The sequence below is a fragment of the Lynx canadensis genome, chromosome B4, assembly GCF_007474595.2.
Source record: "Lynx canadensis isolate LIC74 chromosome B4, mLynCan4.pri.v2, whole genome shotgun sequence".
Taxonomy (NCBI): domain Eukaryota; kingdom Metazoa; phylum Chordata; class Mammalia; order Carnivora; family Felidae; genus Lynx; species Lynx canadensis.
The window spans coordinates 15,686,685-15,704,381 of NC_044309.1; the positions used below are offsets into that span (position 1 = coordinate 15,686,685).

At 38.2% G+C, this 17,697-nt stretch overlaps 1 protein-coding gene across 1 annotated transcript in view; it reads right to left on the reverse strand.

Annotated features, from left to right (window-relative positions):
• CUBN (cubilin) overlaps positions 1 to 17,697 on the reverse strand; it is a 277,621-nt gene that overhangs the window by 38,663 nt on the left and 221,261 nt on the right. Inside the window, exons 57-59 of the mRNA XM_030320462.1 lie at positions 8,496 to 8,696; positions 5,351 to 5,480; positions 2,311 to 2,528 (exon numbers count right to left, since the gene is read on the reverse strand). Of these exons, the coding sequence (XP_030176322.1) occupies positions 2,311 to 2,528; positions 5,351 to 5,480; positions 8,496 to 8,696 (549 nt within the window). The remainder of the gene's footprint in view (positions 1 to 2,310; positions 2,529 to 5,350; positions 5,481 to 8,495; positions 8,697 to 17,697) is intronic.

A 17,697-nucleotide genomic window follows, 5' to 3' on the forward strand; every position in this document is an offset into this window, starting at 1 on the left:
CAAAGCAATACCAAAGGGTAATACCGAGGTTTTCAGTAAAAAATTACTATTAAAGATTACCTAAAATTACTTCTTAGATATTTCCAAGTGTCCAACGGCAATTACACAGATGAAAAAGAGGTCAAAGTCATCATCATGAAATGCAGTGGTCACACAACTCGGGCAACTAATGACAGTCCACTTTTTGTTCCCTGCACTTGAACCCTTCCTATAACCGTGACCAGAGGAAAGCAGTCATTGACTGATAGAGCAAAGTGCTCATACGTGAACAGTGACTCTGACAAGGCAAGAGTTTTCCTCCTGTGCTGCTTCACTCCATCAAATCACAATAAGTCCACAGATGCCTTCTTTGTAGCTCAGAAAAACAACACGGTCATTAACGAGGCTGGGGAACACTGACTAACTCGGGAAGCTTTGTGCAGATGACAACAGCGTGGAGCACTTTAAGACCATTTCAGTGGTCATGTGAGAATATATTAGGAAAAAAGAAAAACAACTTGAAAGCAGGTAGCAAGAACAAATGCAAATATATGTCATTTGATTCTAAAGTCTGTGCTAAAGGCAAGAATGTGTGAATTCTTTCGTGTATTAAGAAATAAAATCTCCAAAGGCAAATGAATTTTTCTTTCAAAACAGCCTCTGCGTTTTGCACACCACTTCACGTAGGCAAGTCTATTGAGGCAATACTCCCTGTCTGCCCGTGAGACTGGCTCTCGAGTTATTGTTGATCGAGCCAAGTACGATAGGTGGCAAAGTGGTTTACTGATACAATTTGTCATGATGTCTGCATTTTGTTAGGAAGCCTTCACACCACGAACGTCTAATTGCTTCCCTCAAGAAATGCACAAAAAAGCGACACATCAAACGTAAAGAAAGCTTAAGGTAAGCTTTGCTCTGTATCAGAGGGATGAAGGTGATCCACAGCATGGGGTAAAGAGAAAGAAAGAGTTTCAAGAGTGACTCAGAAAGCTTATTGCAGAAAACGTCTCAGGTCTCTTTAAGTCTTCACTCACAGGGAATGTGATTCGTTTGGTGAGCTGTTCATTTGCAGAACATGAATCACATCTATATCCAAATGGAGGAATCAAAGCACTTTGCAGAGTCAAACGTAAGTTTTCTTAGACTGTGCCATTGACGCTATGAATATAGATAGACAGAATGGATTAACTCATTTAGAGTTTAAATGACTCAAAGCTCTGAGTCAATTTTATATAATTACTTCTCACACGCAGTGGGAATAAACGGTCTTCAATTTAACCTCACATCTAGCTTTTCCTTTCACCTCTAGAAGACTTTCAGATCATTCTCTCCAGCCCAAATTGCTTCTCGAGGATCAATTTCCTCCTGTATTTCTCCACCTAGGTATCTCTGAGGCCTCCAACCACAACTGCTCCAAACTAAGTCGAGTATTTCTTCCCTAAATCTTAGCCTCCTAAGGTGCCACTATCTAGAAATCGTCAAATCCTCTCCTCCTGCAATATGTCACCAACTTCCACACTGTACTTCCCATGCACTCTACCTTCTCAGTTTCTCTGAATTCTTATCTTTCCTTCATTTTCCATTCCCACTGTGTCAATGTGAGCCTTCAACCTTTCCCATCCAGAATTCTGCAGTGAGCTTCTTCTTGTCAGGTCACAGGTTCCCTCCTCTCCAGCCTTCCTCCACCCTGCTACCACTATCACCCTTCCAGAAAGAAGTCAAGTCTGGCCATGCAGTTTTTACTTAAAATCCTCCCAAGGCTCTTCATCATTTTAAAGATAAAGGCAACACAGGTCATGAGGCCTTTTTTCCTTGATGGAGCCCTTGCCTGCTTTTAGGCTAAAATTCCACCATTTCTGTCAGTGATAAAATGAGGCACAGGTCTCATTAGAGATGGTTGTGTAGGTAGAGTTTACCTTTGTATACCTAAGAGGTATATTAGTTGAGTCATTTTTTTTAATGTTTATTCATTTTTGAGAGACAGAGACAAAGCGCAAGTGGGGGAGGGGCAGAGAGAGAAGGAGACACAGAATCCGAAGCAGGCTCCAGTCTCCGAACTGTCAGCACAGAGCCCAACACGGGGCTTGAACCCATGAACCGTGAGATCATGACCCGAGCCGAAGTCGGATGCTTAACCGACTGAACCACCCAGGCGCTCCATTGAGTGATTGTTTTTTTAATCAAAATACAGCATATGTAATTTTTAAAACCAAAACTTTATGTGACCTATTCCTCAAAATTTAAATGAAAAGCAACTTTGGTCAGGTGAAAAAAAATAAAGCAGAAAAGTAACAGTCATGAAAAATAGATTCATATATCCACAATTCTTACCCAGTGTCTGATGGAAAGTTATTTTCCAACCTCTTGCTGTTTGAAACGAATCTGTCTTGAATACCAGAAGCATGCTGTTATTGTTGCTCTTAATATTTGGTGGAAGAATGGACCCACAGAATTTTCCAAGAAGAGGATTACTGGTGTTAGAACCATCATAAATTGCCAGATAGTCTTGGGAGCAGAAGGTGGAGGGAACCACATCAAAATCACTAAACCTGTGGAATGAACCTTGTTAATACTGATGTTCTCCATTTGGATTTCCATTACAGTATACCTTTAGTTCTTGTAAAAGAACAAAAGGAACCAAAAAATCAAAAAATAAATAAAAATAAAAATAAAAAAAGACAAAGACAAAGACTAGAAGCAGAATATCCATGCTTTACTTGATAGAAAATATTAGAAACAATATGCTGTGTTACTGATTTGATTGCTATAAGCGAAAACTGACATTTAAGATCACTGTGGTTGTTAACAGGAACTTCACCACACATCCCCAGCTCTCTGCCTTCCTGATGTTTGAGAGAATTGCCCATCTGTGCACACTCTGAGGTTCACCATGGCCCCAAGACTTGCTTTGGCCACAGAAATGTAAGCAGTAGTGATATGCATTACTTTTTGGAAGATGTTTTTAAAAAGTTACTACTCAGTTGGCCATACTGCCTTCCCACTACACTGATGGACCATGGATTCAAATGTACAAATGAAGCTTCTGTCAGCCTGGGCTGCTGAGTGACCAGGCCACATTGGACATACTCATACAGGTGAGGGTGAGAAATGAGCTCATGAAGCTACTGTGCTTTGGGCTTGCTTGTTACCACTCAAAACTATCCTGACAGATACATCCTTAGTTTTACTTTTATGGCCTGAGATAGTATATGGATCTAAGGCCTACACTCTGTCATTTCAAGTAACTAACCCCAGAGTTCCCAAATAATCAAGCCTTTCCACATGGTTTATCTTTAGGATTTTAGGGTGTGTTGACTATAACATGTTTTTTCTTAAACCTATTTGAATTATTTGATATCCTTCCCTCATTGTTTTGGAAGTTCTTCTGCTTTCTCAGTTTTTTTTTTTTCTTTTTGCTAGCAGCTACAATAAATAACATATCGGCAGAATAATTTGAAAATATCTAATTTGAAAATTCCTTTTAAGAGCCTGAAGGAAAAAAAAAGATCGGTAAATTCTTTTAAAGCTTTTCATTAGTTCAATTTTTTCCAAGCTGGTGATTAAGAACAAGATGAAAAATTCTTTATTTTCTTTAACCACATGTAATATTTAATGTCCTGATGATGATGATGATGATGATGATGATGATGATGGTGAGGGCAGAGCAATAGCCAGGTCATTTCTAAAAATACTGCATTTATTTTCATCCTCCTTGGATGACGCATTTATTTTCCACAATGTGCATTCACAAAGAAAGATAAAGATGTGAGTCTCCAAGAAGACTCAGAGAGGCTTTGGCTTTTTATGTTGTATCATTTTTCCCAGAGCACAAAAAATATGTGGAAAGTCCCAATGACAGAAAAGTTTATGTCGCCAGCACACTTTGGGAGCACTGGTGGAGGAAGTCCTCTTTTACAACTGTCTACAACCTCTTTAATGCCTGAGGTAGTATCTCTTTCATAGGCTCTAGGTTCTTGGAAAGAGCCTAATAAATAATTTTCCAAACATGCTGACATGGACTTTGACTATGATGAGCCCAGGGCCCAGGGAGGAAACAGAAATATATGTTATCAACATATGTAGTATATAGATCAACTATGATCCTGCGGACGTAGAAGCAAATGCCGTCGCATCATGGCAGATGACAAGACTGACTCCTTACACTTCTGTTCATAGGCCTCCTGCTCTGGACCATCTGACAGCTTTGGTTTATTCTTTTGTTCCTAGGACTTAAAGGGCTTTTTCACCCTTTGGGCACAGCTTCGTTACAAATAATCCCAGGGGAGATCGGCTTTCTTCAAGATCCATTCTAGAGACCACTTACTGTCTGCTACAGGAACCCAGTCAGGCTGGGTGAGACTTGTCTTTACGTCCAAAGACCCGTTTGATATATGAGGTCCCTGGAGGGAAACTGCAGAAAGGATATCGTTTTTAGGGATGAAAGTGATCACAAACATTTAGTCGGGGTGGCGGGGGGCTAGGTAGGGGAGAACCTAGCCCGTCAACCTTCTATAAAGAATTCTAGATTGCTGTGAACCACACCAGCTTTCAGAGTTTTCTGCCATAAACTGTATATCACTGAAATACAAGACTTACAAATACGTCATCTCAGATGAATGTGATTTTGAACTTTATCACTTATAACTGGAGGTCGTATTCCCTTAATCAGTCCTGCGGGGAGTAGGTAGGATTAGGGGACAGTTTTACCGATGATATAAGCGATACTGAATAGCACCAGTTTAGAAGTGTTCTGATACGTGGATAGAAATACACTTCTTAAGTAGTCAGGAAATATTTGCCCTTCAAGAGAAATATTAAGGACACGGCTTTGGGAGAAAATGTGATGCGAATTCAGATTTTGAGTCTTCATTTAATAGCATATCACATTGAGAAAGTTATTTGACCCTTCTAAGCCTCAGTTTTCTCATCAGTAAACTGAGTTGAATAATAAATACCTCATATGACTGTTTTCAGAATGAAAGAAGGGAATTAAGTGAAGTGCCAATTAAAGTCCCTTGTGTATATAATAAGTGTCCAACAAATGGATACTACTTTCTCTTGTTGTTCCCAAGACAGGTTTATAATTTTACAACCCATTATACGAGGCTCTTTTGAAACTGTTGGAAAGTTATAATATTCATTTTCACTGGCGGAGTGCCTGCTTTTCTCCCTAATCGCTACTGGCTTGTGTGGGAGGAAGGACACCCATTTCCTGGATTTATACTTCACTCTCAACAAAAACTTCACTCTCCCTTCCTCGAGGTTCCCTTATATACCTCCAAGAAGAATCAGTGTTCTTTATCGTGAAGGACTGTCTTTTCCGTAAATAGAGCTGAACATATTTTAAAGAAGGTACATCTGTCTTACATACTTGAGCTGAATCACTCTGTCCTCTCTGCCGATGATGGTGTACAAACAGTGTATATTGTTGGGGTAGTCTGAATGTGCATAGGCAGGGCTCCTGATGACCCCGATGGAGAAGTTGAACACACCGCCACAGGCTGCAATAGAAAACAGAGAACAAGTATTTCATGAGAACAAGTATTACTCATGAAAGAATAATTTTGAGATATCCTTTCTATTGTACCTTTTCCCCTAAGAGATATAACAATCATCTGTGTTAAAAAAAACTCAACCCCCCCTTCATTGTTGTTTACAAATAATATTGATTGTTCCACTGAGCTCAGAGAAAGAGACAGTAAGGGAGTAGAAGCAGGGAAGAATACTTTAAGGCACATCTTGGAATAGAATGAGTCTGAGTCAAATTAATGACCAGAATGAAAATAATGAGAAAGAACCTTTCATGTGGTTGGGGTATAACTACGCTTTCCTTTCCTAACGTTTTTTTTTTTTTTTTTTTAAGTTTTTAAAATTTATTTATTTATTTATTTATTTATTTATTTATTTATTTATTTATTTTAATTGTTGCTAGAGAGAGGGACAGAGCACAAGCAGAAGAGGAGCAGAGAGAGGAGACACAGAATCTGAAGCAGGCTTCAGGCTCCACGCTGTCAGTACAGAGCCCGACATGGGGCTCGAACTCACAAGCTGTGGGATCATGACCTGAGCCGAAGTCGGCCACTTAACCAACTGGTCCACCCAAGTGCCCCTTCCCTATGTTTAACTGACAGATTGAGAGGGATGACAGAGATAATTGGAAGCTTAGAAAAGGCATGCAGATTTGTTGTGAGCATCTGAACCCAGGAAGGATTGTGATCCGGAAATCTTTAATATAGATTAAAGATCTTAAATATAGAGTCTCCTCTGTCAAAGATAGACTATTATAAGGTGAAGTGTTGGAAATAGTTTTTAGAACTTTCAAGGTTAGTTCCTTTCATGGGCTCAGATGCATAGCTTTTGGGTCCTTTGTATTTTCATTTAGCTGCAAGACTGGTAAGGACTGTATTTGCCCAAATTTGGAGTAATGGTCTTTAATTTAGCAAGAATGAAGAGGCTAGTTCTACTCCCCACCCTAACTCCAGCAATCAAGAGCCCAGAGCCCTCGGTTATTTCTATTAATCAAAAAACAACAGCCATAAAAAGAGAATCAATTCCCATTATTAAAAATATAAAATTACTATTTTTGCTTGGCCTTACATATAAGGAGGATTGGATTATGCCACACAATGATGGAAAGTGCCCCATTCCTTACAGTGAGAAAGGCTTATGTTTATATTATGATCCCAAAATTACAATGTTAGTATATTTTGATGATATTTCTATGGTTTATATAATGTCAATAGATATATTCCATTTACATCTCTTATAAATGACAAATTACAGCTGCCATTTAAGGTTAGTAAGGTTATTTGTTGGTTGGCTGCTTGCTTGGTTAGTTTATAGACCCTCAGGTAAGCCCATTTTTCAAGGAAGGCAATTCTCTACATGCCCACAAGTATTCACACACTCAGACCTCTGGAGACAAATGTAGTGAATTAAACATAAGATTTGTGTAACCATTATTTTATTTCAGCTTATACACAGTTATTTGGTCTCTGAAAGCTTATCAATGTCCCCAAGCCCCCAAATTTGTACCTTGTCAGAATTTGAAATCTTAAAGTCAACACTCTGTAAATGAGACTCTCATCATAGATACGGTAAAGCTTACCTACAGTATTTTGGGGAAAAGGAGAGATTAAAACTAGAAGAACATAAAGCAGCATCTAAGTCTCCAAAACACCAGTGATGCCACAAGAATAAAACAACCTGATGCTCCTCTTCATTCAACAAGACAACTGGGGGAAGGAATGCTTACTGTGCCCACATCCATTCTCTTTGTGCCCATGGACCTACGGAACCACACACAGCCACACTTTACAAATGGGGTTATTAGGACTCAGGTCACAGCTAATGTGAATGAATTATAGAAGCCTTTTTCATGAGTCAGTTTCCAGTCTTCTCTGTGGATGGGGGGCAGTGAAAGAAAACGATTTAACTTTAGCAATGATCTTTGGTCAAGTAAAGACATAACAAAACAAAGCTTTGGCCAGATTTGTGTGCCCTCGTTACTGAAACTGGGATGGCATCTTAAAAATGGCCAGTGACCTGACCAAGTTTATTGCAGGAGAGGAAAAGACTATTGAAAATAGGGAAACATAATCTTATGGGTTTCAAATACATGATTACATCGTCTATAGCAAATGAAAAGATCCTGGTAGCTACCAAGGCCATTGCTCAATCCATGACATGCCTTTTCACTTTGCCTTTGAAATAAAGAAGTTGCAAATTATAACAGAGTTGAATATATCAATCTTTTCTTTTCCATTAGACCTTATGCTTTTTGTATATTATTTAAAAATTATTTCCGAACAGAACATCACAACGATATTCTCTTCAACTTTTTTTCTAAATCATAAAATACTGCTTTTCACATTAGCAAAGTGATTTGGAGAAATGAAACAGGTATCTGGATAGTCCGGGCCAAAAGTCAGCTTTTTTTTTTTTTTTTTTTTTTTTTTTTTAATTTTTTTTTTCAACGTTTTTTATTTATTTTTGGGACAGAGAGAGACAGAGCATGAACGGGGGAGGGGCAGAGAGAGAGGGAGACACAGAATCGGAAACAGGCTCCAGGCTCCGAGCCATCAGCCCAGAGCCTGACGCGGGGCTCGAACTCACGGACCGCGAGATCGTGACCTGGCTGAAGTCGGACGCGTAACCGACTGCGCCACCCAGGCGCCCCAAAGTCACCTTTGTATAATATACTAACAACTAAAGACAGCAGGAACGTTAATTCTAACTTAAATTACCAAAATAAATTCCAATCTTCCATTTGGTTTTCAAAGAGTAGTTCTACCCAAAGTTCATTGAAAAGGTCCCCTCCCCCCATTTTTTGTTTTTTTGTGTTGATTTTTGAAGAAAATGCCTAAGTATTTGTAGAGCAGGCATCTAATTGATAATTTTTCCCCTTAATGTGTCTGAGTCTTCAAGTGGTGATGTATGAATCACCATTAAAACTCCTTATGGGAATGACTCAAGAAAAGAAGCAAATTCCAGACAATATCATTATAGCTACTCACGGGTTATCTTATAGTCAAGCTTGAATCCCAAGGCAGTGGTGTATGCATTTGAGTAGAAGTTGAACAGCACCGGGCCTATGATGGTGACAGGAGGCAGGATCTCGTCACCACATATGGTGGCAAAAGGCGTGGAAAAGAAGCTGGAGCCTCTGATAATGCGAAGGCCATCACTGTCACAGCTACCCGTTACGGCTGAGCGAGCTGCATAGAGCACGGAACAACCAGCGTTAGAATCAGAAACAACACAGGTGATCAGTGCTATCAATGTTCAGACAAAAATGTAATGCAGATTCATGCAATGTACATAGAAATTAAAAGAAGAGTCAAGAGCTATTTTGGTAAGTCGCTATTTAACTTGGTGTCCTGATGAAACCATGTTTACCCTAGTTATAAAGCAAGCGGTATGAGAAAACAGGTAGATGTCTACAATAGATAAATCCCACTCTCAAACAATCCAGAATTTTCTTCCTTTATAAAATGGCTCCTTTCATTCAGTGACTATAGACTGAGAATAATTTTGCCTGCCAGGGACACTGGGCAAGACGTGAAGACAACATTTCGTTGTAACGCTGGGGTGCACTAGTGTCATGGAGTGGGGCGAGGCCAGGGGTCCTGCTAAACATGTTCCAGTGCTCAGGGCAACCCACACCTTCCCCTCCTCCCACCACGACAAAAGTCACCTGGCCCAAAATGTCAACCACACTGCTTTTGCAAAACCCTGCTCTAAAAAAATGTCTTCAATGTTTATTTACTTCTTGACAGAGAGAGACAGAGCATGAATGGGGGAGAGGCAGAATGAGAGGGAGACACGGAATCCAAAGCAGGCTCCAAGCTATCAGCACAGACCTCAACACGGGGCTCTAACTCACAAGCTGAGTGATCATGACCCAAGCCGAAGTCAGATGCTGAGCGCAGTGAGCCACCCAGGCATCCTGCAAAACCCTGTTTTAACTTAATGCATATGTACAGATAAGGGACTCCTACCATGGAGAGATAATGAGAAATTCCTTAATATTCACTGAACAACATTTTTAAATATTCACACAAACAACATTAGTTAAGAGTTTAGTGACTGTTAGATATACATATCTATATATCATTGTTTTTTTTCTAATTATATATGCATAGAAATATATACTCTAAGCCATTCCACAGAGAAATGCAAAACACTATAAACAAAATATTTAAAAGACTTATTACTGCACCCTATGCAGTCATTTTTACAGGTTAATGACACTGTGAAAACATTAATGGGATCATACTGAGCATGATCTTTTGTAACTTAATTTTTATTAACATAAAATAACATAACCACACATTTTATGTGATTAAATATTCTTTTAAAACATTGAATTTAATGCATACATAAAACTTTAACATATAGATGTACCATATTAAGTTCAATTAATCCTCCATTGCTTGCTAATTCTATCTTTTCCACCTTATTTTGATTAAAAATACTGTTGAAATAAACACTCTTGTACATAGATATTTGCTGAAGTTTCTCATTATGTCATTAGGATATGTTTTTAGAAGTTGGGTTACTGGTACAAAGGTAAGGTTCTTTTTAGGTTTATCAAGTGGCCCCTTGGAAAGGTGTTTTTAACTTACAGTACCACGGCAACTGAGGTATCTAACATTGTCCCCAGTTCTACATTTGCATTCTCCTGGAGATAAACTCTGCCCCATTAATAATCACTGCTCATTTACCCCTCCCTCTTTACTGCTCTCCCAACCCTAGGCAACCACGAACCTACTTTCAATCTATGGATTTGTCCACTCTGGACATTTCACATAAACAGAATTGTGTCATATGCAGTCTTTTGTCACTGGCTGCTTTTACTCAACGTGATGTTTTTGTGTTTCATCCATGTTGCAGCATGTGTTGGTATTTCATTCCTTCCGAGGCTGAGTAGTATTCCATTATATGGATAGACCACAGTGTGTTTATCCATTCAGCAATTAATGGACATTTGGTTTGTTTCTACCTTTTGGCTATTATGAATCATGCCGCAGTGAACATTCATGTACAAGGTTTTGTGTGGACATATGGCTTCAATTCCCTTGGGTATTTAAGCAGGACTAGAATTGACGACTCATATGGTAACTCTCTGTTTGACATTTTTAGGACCTGACTATTTTCCAAAGATGCTACACCATTTTATCACCCCACCAGCACCATATGAGGGTTCCAGTTTCCCACCCCCTCACCAACACTTGTTATTGTCTGTCTTTATTTAGCTATCCTAGTGGGTACAAAGTGATAGCTCATTATGGTGTTGATTTGCATTTCCCTATGACTAATGACACTAAGCATCTTTTCATGTGCTTATTGGATACTCTTTTTGCATACTCTCTTTGAAGAAATGTCTATTCAGACCCTTTGCCATTTTTAAATTAGGTCATACATCTATTATTGTTGACCTGTAAGAGTTCTTTCATATCTGGACACCAGCATGGTCGCAAATCTCTATTTCTTTCGGATAAATGCCTAAGAGTGGAATTGCTGGGTCAGAAATTATAATTCCAGGGACTATCATAATCATAATCATTGTTATTATTTTTATAGAATCCCACTATCCTGAGCACTGTTGATAGATTGATTACTTCAAGATAGGATGTCGTACCCAATCTAGACCAATCAGGTGTGTTCAAACTGTAACTGAGTAAGAGGGAGTCAATAGCAGAAGCCACAGATGTTCAACTTGGAAAACATCAGCAGCTGTCTCCTGACATGTGACGGAAGGTCTGCTGCGGTAAGAGAAAATGAAGTTGTCATGCGGAAAGCAACAAAAAGAGATGGGGGTGGGGCAGGAGTGGGAAGGAAAGAGAGCATTCTGAAGGATTCTTGTTCCTGCTTCTGCTTGTTCTGGAAGCCCATAACTCCCTTCTTATTTTTAAACCTCCCATTTATGAGAGAAGATAGCCCAGCATTCTTCCTATAAACTCTGTATCAATGCTAACCTGAAGATCATCTACCACTTCTAACTGAAATAAGCTTGATAAATGCATTTTCTTTTACATATCTGTATCTTAAAAATCCCCCTCTCCTTTTCAGATGTATTATCTTAGAGAAAAAATTGATGGAGGACATTTGGCTCCCTAGCTATGTTTCTACCCAACTTCAATCTTGAGTATGAGTTCAAGATATTTATTAAATTAACCTCAAAGAATTTCTTCATTTTGGAAATCCTGGAATAGGAATGCTTCTAATTGGAGATAAATCTCCTAGAAATGTGAAAGACTTAACTCCATGACAATACCATATAAATAGAAGCAATATGTTGTTGGGAAAAAAGGACAAAAAAAGAAATACATTAAACTCAGATGCATAGTTTGAATTCTGAAAGATTATGTACCCTTAATTGTAACCTCTTAATTTGTGCTCCCCACCAAAATCTTTATTGGAATTTTAAAAATTCAGAGTAGGTGAGTTTGAGAATCAAAAAATATTATGCATTAGCTTAAAAATATCTTTAGCCATCAACAATATATAAAGTTATAATAGCAAAATCACAGAATGAAAGGAAATATTGCCAATGCTACATTAAAAGCTTGGTTCCACTTTGATCCAATAGTTTGCTATGCAGATATCTGTTAAGTATTAAAGAGTTAGTTTTTAAGTTGTTGACCTAATGATATAGACTATTACAGTGGTGGTTGTCTTAGAAAATTATGGAAAGGTTGTGAAACATGGGTAAAACGTGTCATAGAGTTGATCATGTTTCCAAAATATTAATTAAAGGAACCAGTTCATTTCTAGAAAGTTTGCCAAATAGCAGTGGTACATCTATAACAAGATACAACCAAAACTCATTAACTGTTCACAAAAGATCTATGTTCAACAATAAGGACATTGGGTAGGGAAGAGGCAGAGGAAGTTGAGAGAGGATTTTATAATCTTTTTGTAGATGGCTAGAGAGTATCAAACAACTAAACCATTCAAAAAATCTGCTCATCTGCACAGCCTGACTCAATATTATGAAAGTTATGTTATTTGGCAAGTTGCTTGGTGGGTTAAGACATTCTTATATCCTTTCCAGCAGTCATTTCTTGAAGGTAGGATGTCCTTCTAAATTTTATCCATAAAAAAAATCAAACTCTACATGATATCAGAATTTATAAAATTTACCTGAAGTCTAAGAACATAACAAGGATTAGCATAAACAAAGTAAAGTGTAAGAAAATGAGATATAACTATCTTGATGGGGATAAAGTAATTCACACATATATATCCTTTCCTCAAGCTCTACTTATCACATCACCACACAGTCTGATTCTTGGTGACAAAGACCACAGTTATCAGATAATATTAAACACTCTTAAATAAGCATAGGGGGAAACCAATTGAATATACAATAAAAATATACACAAACCTCTCAAATAGAATATAGTTAAATGCAACTAGCATGATCGCCTTCTAGGAAGAGAAAGGAACTTGGTCAAAGCTTGAAGAAGTTCTTGAAGGACCAAGGTAAATATCCAAGTTGAGTTTATGGCCAAGAGGTAACATTTATTAGACATATGAGGACTTATCAGGAAGAGGTAACCTGAGATTGAATGATGTATTCTCCTTGGACTAGAGCCTGTATCATGAGAAAAGGAGCTCCAGTCATTCTTAATTCTATCTTTAGTAAATAATTTGATGTATATTTACTACTGAAATCTCTGAAGTGTAAAGCAATCCTCCATCATTTGTTTTGATGATTATTTTCCATCCTTCTAAAAAACTTTGAGATTGTATTTTTTGAAATGGGTAAGGCTCTATCCAATGTATTGAAATACAATTTTTATCACACTCTTCTGACTTTATTACAGAGAAATGTTCAATTCTGAATGCCATTATGATTCCAAGAACTTGGAGAGAACTGAAAGGAAACCAAGGATGAGTAATTCAGCAAATAGTATAAACTTGTAAAATTAAAAAAAAAAATTTTTTTTAACGTTTATTTATTTTTGAGACAGAGAGAGACAGAGCATGAATGGGGAGGGTCAGAGAGAGGGAGACACAGAATCTGAAACAGGCTCCAGGCTCTGAGCTGTCCACACAGAGCCCGACGCGGGGCTCGAACTCACGGACCGCGAGAACATGACCTGCGCCGAAGTCGGCCGCTTAAACGACTAAGCCACCCAGGCGCCCCTAAACTTGTAAAATTTAGATTCACAGTGCAATTTTTCTTGAGAGCCATAGATAGAGAGGCAGAGATATCTAAGAGGACTACAGATAGGGAAAAATCATTTGGGTTGGACTATTTTAATACTGTAGATAAGATAAAGTCTTTTCAGTAAAGCAGTGAAGAGCTCTAGGAAAAGGTACATGAAGTAGGGGGCAGCAATGCCTAGTCAACATTGCTCCTAGTAGCTTGGAGACTGGATTGCCCAGTGGGGGAATGACCGAGTGGGACCAAGAAGCACGTGCCAGCATAGAACTAAGCTCTACAGGATGTGCAGGCCAAAGTCTTATAACCCAGGCAAGCAGGGATTCCCACACAACTGAACTCTCGCCTCCAGTGTTTGACCAATTTGAATAAACCATCAAGAGTAACTATTTCAAAAGAAGCATTGCCCAATGCTTTCTAAAATAATACATTGTGAAATGTGCCTCCATTCTGATTTCTTTAGAAACAGTTAAGAAAGCAAAGAGAAGAAATGGTTAAGTAGTTGAAAAATGCTATTAAAAAATAAAACCTTAGATTATATGGCAGGGGGTAACGTGAACTAAGACAATTGACAAAAGCTAATCATTGGGCTTCTTTGTGCGAAAAAGAGCAAAAGGAAAAATCTAAAACTAAATTTTCTTTTCTTTTCTCTTTTAGCTTATATGAGGTATGACCTGTAAACCAGGAGCTCTCAGTAAATTTTAAAAATTCAGCCAAATATTACAAAGGACTTACCACCTGGCCACTCTGTGAATCTAGCCCTAATCTTCTTGGGGCCTTTTGAGGCCATCTTTAGAGGAGAGTGAGCAAAACATTTGCCTTTCTGTTTGTCTCCAGTTTCTGTGCCAAGGTGCTACGCTACTATTTAGTTCTTATCAACTGATCTGAGAAAAACTGAATTTAGACTTTGCCTAGGGGAGCCTAGTTGGCTCAGTCGGTTAAGCATCTGACTCTTGGTTTCAGCTCAGGTCATGCTCTTGTGGTTCGTGAGCTTGAGCCCTGCATCTGGCTCTGCACTGACAGCACAGAGCCTGCCTGGGATTCCCTCTCTCCCTCCCTCTGCCCTTTCTTTGCTTTCTCTGTGTCTCAAAATAAATAAACTTCAAAAAAAAAGAAAAAAAGATTTTGCCTAGATTTAGGATTTTTTAGTTAAGAATTTTTAAACTTTTCATGCTCACTAAGGTGAATCAACATTATAATTGATTTTAATGATAAAAAAATCAAGAAATAGAAGGCCTTCACTTGCCATAGGGTACCTCATTTATAGTATCTCATCTATAAGGTAGAAAGTAAATCAATAAAAATAAAAATAAATGGTCTGTCATCTTCCCAGCAATGTCGAGGCATCTCCTTGGGCACATGAATGACGAAAACACAAAACTACACTTTGTGACCATTCAATATTTGGGAAAATTAAATAAATATTTATTTAAGAACATCTGATTCCAAAATAAGTACAAACATTGACAGTTTCTCTCTTACACTTTGTTGTTAGCTTTTGTCTGTTTTTGGTGTTTCCTTTTTGACCAAAAGAAACATATTGAATTTGTCAATTTTCTTCTATTTTACGGCCTTTTTTTTTTTTTTAAGAGATAGCGCGAGTAAGCAAGAGTGTGAGCAGGGCAGACAGGCAGAGGTAGAGGGGAGAAAGAGAAAATCCCAAGCTGGCTCCACACTCAGCATGGGGCCCAACACAGGGCTCAATCCCATGGTCCCGGGATCATGAGCTGAGCCTAAGTCAAGAGTTGGATGCTCAACTAACTGAGTCACCCAGGTGCCCCTTTTTAAAAATTTTTAAATTTTATTTTTTTAATTTTTATTATTTTATTTTTTTAATGTTTATTTTTGAGAGAGAGAGAGAGAACACAAGCAGGGGAGGGGCAGAGAAAGAGAGGGAAACACAGAATCTGAAGCAGGCTCCAGGCTCCAAGATGTCAGCACAGAGCCTGATGTGGGGCTTGAACCCATGAACCGTGAGATCACGACCTGAGCTGAAGTCAGACACTTAAGCAACTGAGCCACCCAGGCACCCCTGGTTTTCATTTTTTATATTTTACAACTTTTAACACCACTGTTAAGAATACCAAGAGCCATTTCAATCTTGAGGTGACATTCAGGGAAAAAAAAAATGTTGCCTTATAAATGCTCAAACAGAAATTTTTCCCATGACTTTTAATTGATTTCACTGCCATTTTTATATTTCATCAGTAATTATATAGAATATATATTATAGAAGATTATATATGATATAATACAGAAGATCACATAACCTCCTGTAGTGGAAGGTAGGTCACTGAACGTTTGCAGTCTCCCGATGGTGAAAGCACCAGGTTACAGTGCAGTAATCAGTATGCTAGCCTGAACAGCAATACCTTCCCTAACCAATTGTCAGTGTTTGGGAGATACAACATGCAAGTATATGGCCCCGTTGTATTTTGTAGTCTGGGATAGCCCATCTTATTTTTGCCAGATCTACCTTTTATGCTAATGACCCACCAAAAGAGTAGATCTAGAACCCTCATCTCTGCCAAGGTCAACAGGGCTCTGTTGATGTGCTGGACTCAGAAATGCTCAGACAAATGTGGACAGTCTTTCAGAAACAGTTCCTTTGGCCTAGCTAGAAAGACTAAGTCTCCTGAAAAAAAATGAAACGAAACGAAACGAAACGAAACGAAACGAAACGAAACGAAACGAAACAAAACAAAACAAAACAAAATAAAATAAAATAAAATAAAATAAAATAAAATAAAATAAAATAAAAATAAACCTGCAGCTTTTTGAGGGGAACAACTTTCCGTTTTATCACAACATATGAACATGAATTCCTCAGGCTCACTTTGGAAGAGGTGGAAGGTTATTTTTACTGTAGCTAATGAATATCTGGCTTGTTAATGATATTCAGTGAATGTCAGCATTGCTATGGTTAGTGATAAGAATCTAATTACAAGATAAATTTGATTAATGTTGCCCTTTTTGGGAATCATCATAATTCAATTAATCTATAGCCGGAAATTACTCAAACATGCTGAGTACCTGCAACACTGGAAATGTCACAAGACATTATCATAAGCCTATCATCTTATTAAGAAAATCAACCTTTCAATGGGGTGAGGGTTAGCAAATAACTTAATCTGGGAAAAACAAGTATCTGTTCTAGGCAACTCGTGTTAAGTTCTATCTGGAGAGCCAGAATGGTGGCAACAGCAAAAAAAACAAAACAGTGGCCACTCTGATATAATTCACAAAATAGGCTTCTACAAGCATTATTTGAGTTTCATAACTACTATTTTATATTTTAAAAAAATTGAGTTTGAGAAAGAAAGGTTAATTTGCACAAAGTCACCTGACTAGTACGTGGTTGACGTGGCATTGAGACATATTCTAATTTTGTTTTAATTTTTATTTATTTCTGAGACAGGAAGAGACAGAGACAGAGCATGAGTGGGGGAGGGGCAGAGAGCGAGGGACACACAGAACCCGAAGCAGGTTCCAGGCTCCGAGATGTCAGCACAGAGCCCGAAATGGGGCTTGAACTTGTGAACTGTGAGATCAGGACCTGAGCCGAGGTCAGAAGCCCAACCCACTGAGCCACCCAGGTGTCCCGGGATACATTCTAAAATGCTGTGCGCTCTCCCACCACCCCAGGCCAGTGGTCCCAAGGATGCTTGGGGTCAGTATGGGTTCCTTTGTCATAAAACATATACCATTGGCATTGGCAGTGTTTTTGTGGCTATAGTATATGGTATATCTACCAGCGTCTCTTTTTAATTCTAAATGATATTGGCAGATGACATTTTTATGATGATGTAATTTAATGAGAACAAATGCACAATCCAAGCCACGTGCTTTTCTCCTGTTATTAGAACAACTTTTCCCCAATTATAAAAATAATAGAAAAGGTATGAAGAAAATACATATCACCTATAAATCTATGCATAGTGGTAAACTCTTAAAGTACTGCTTTATAGCCTTACGCATGTTATTATTATTATTTTTGCTCTTATAATACTTCTATTTTTTTAATGTTTTTTTCAGGAGTAGAA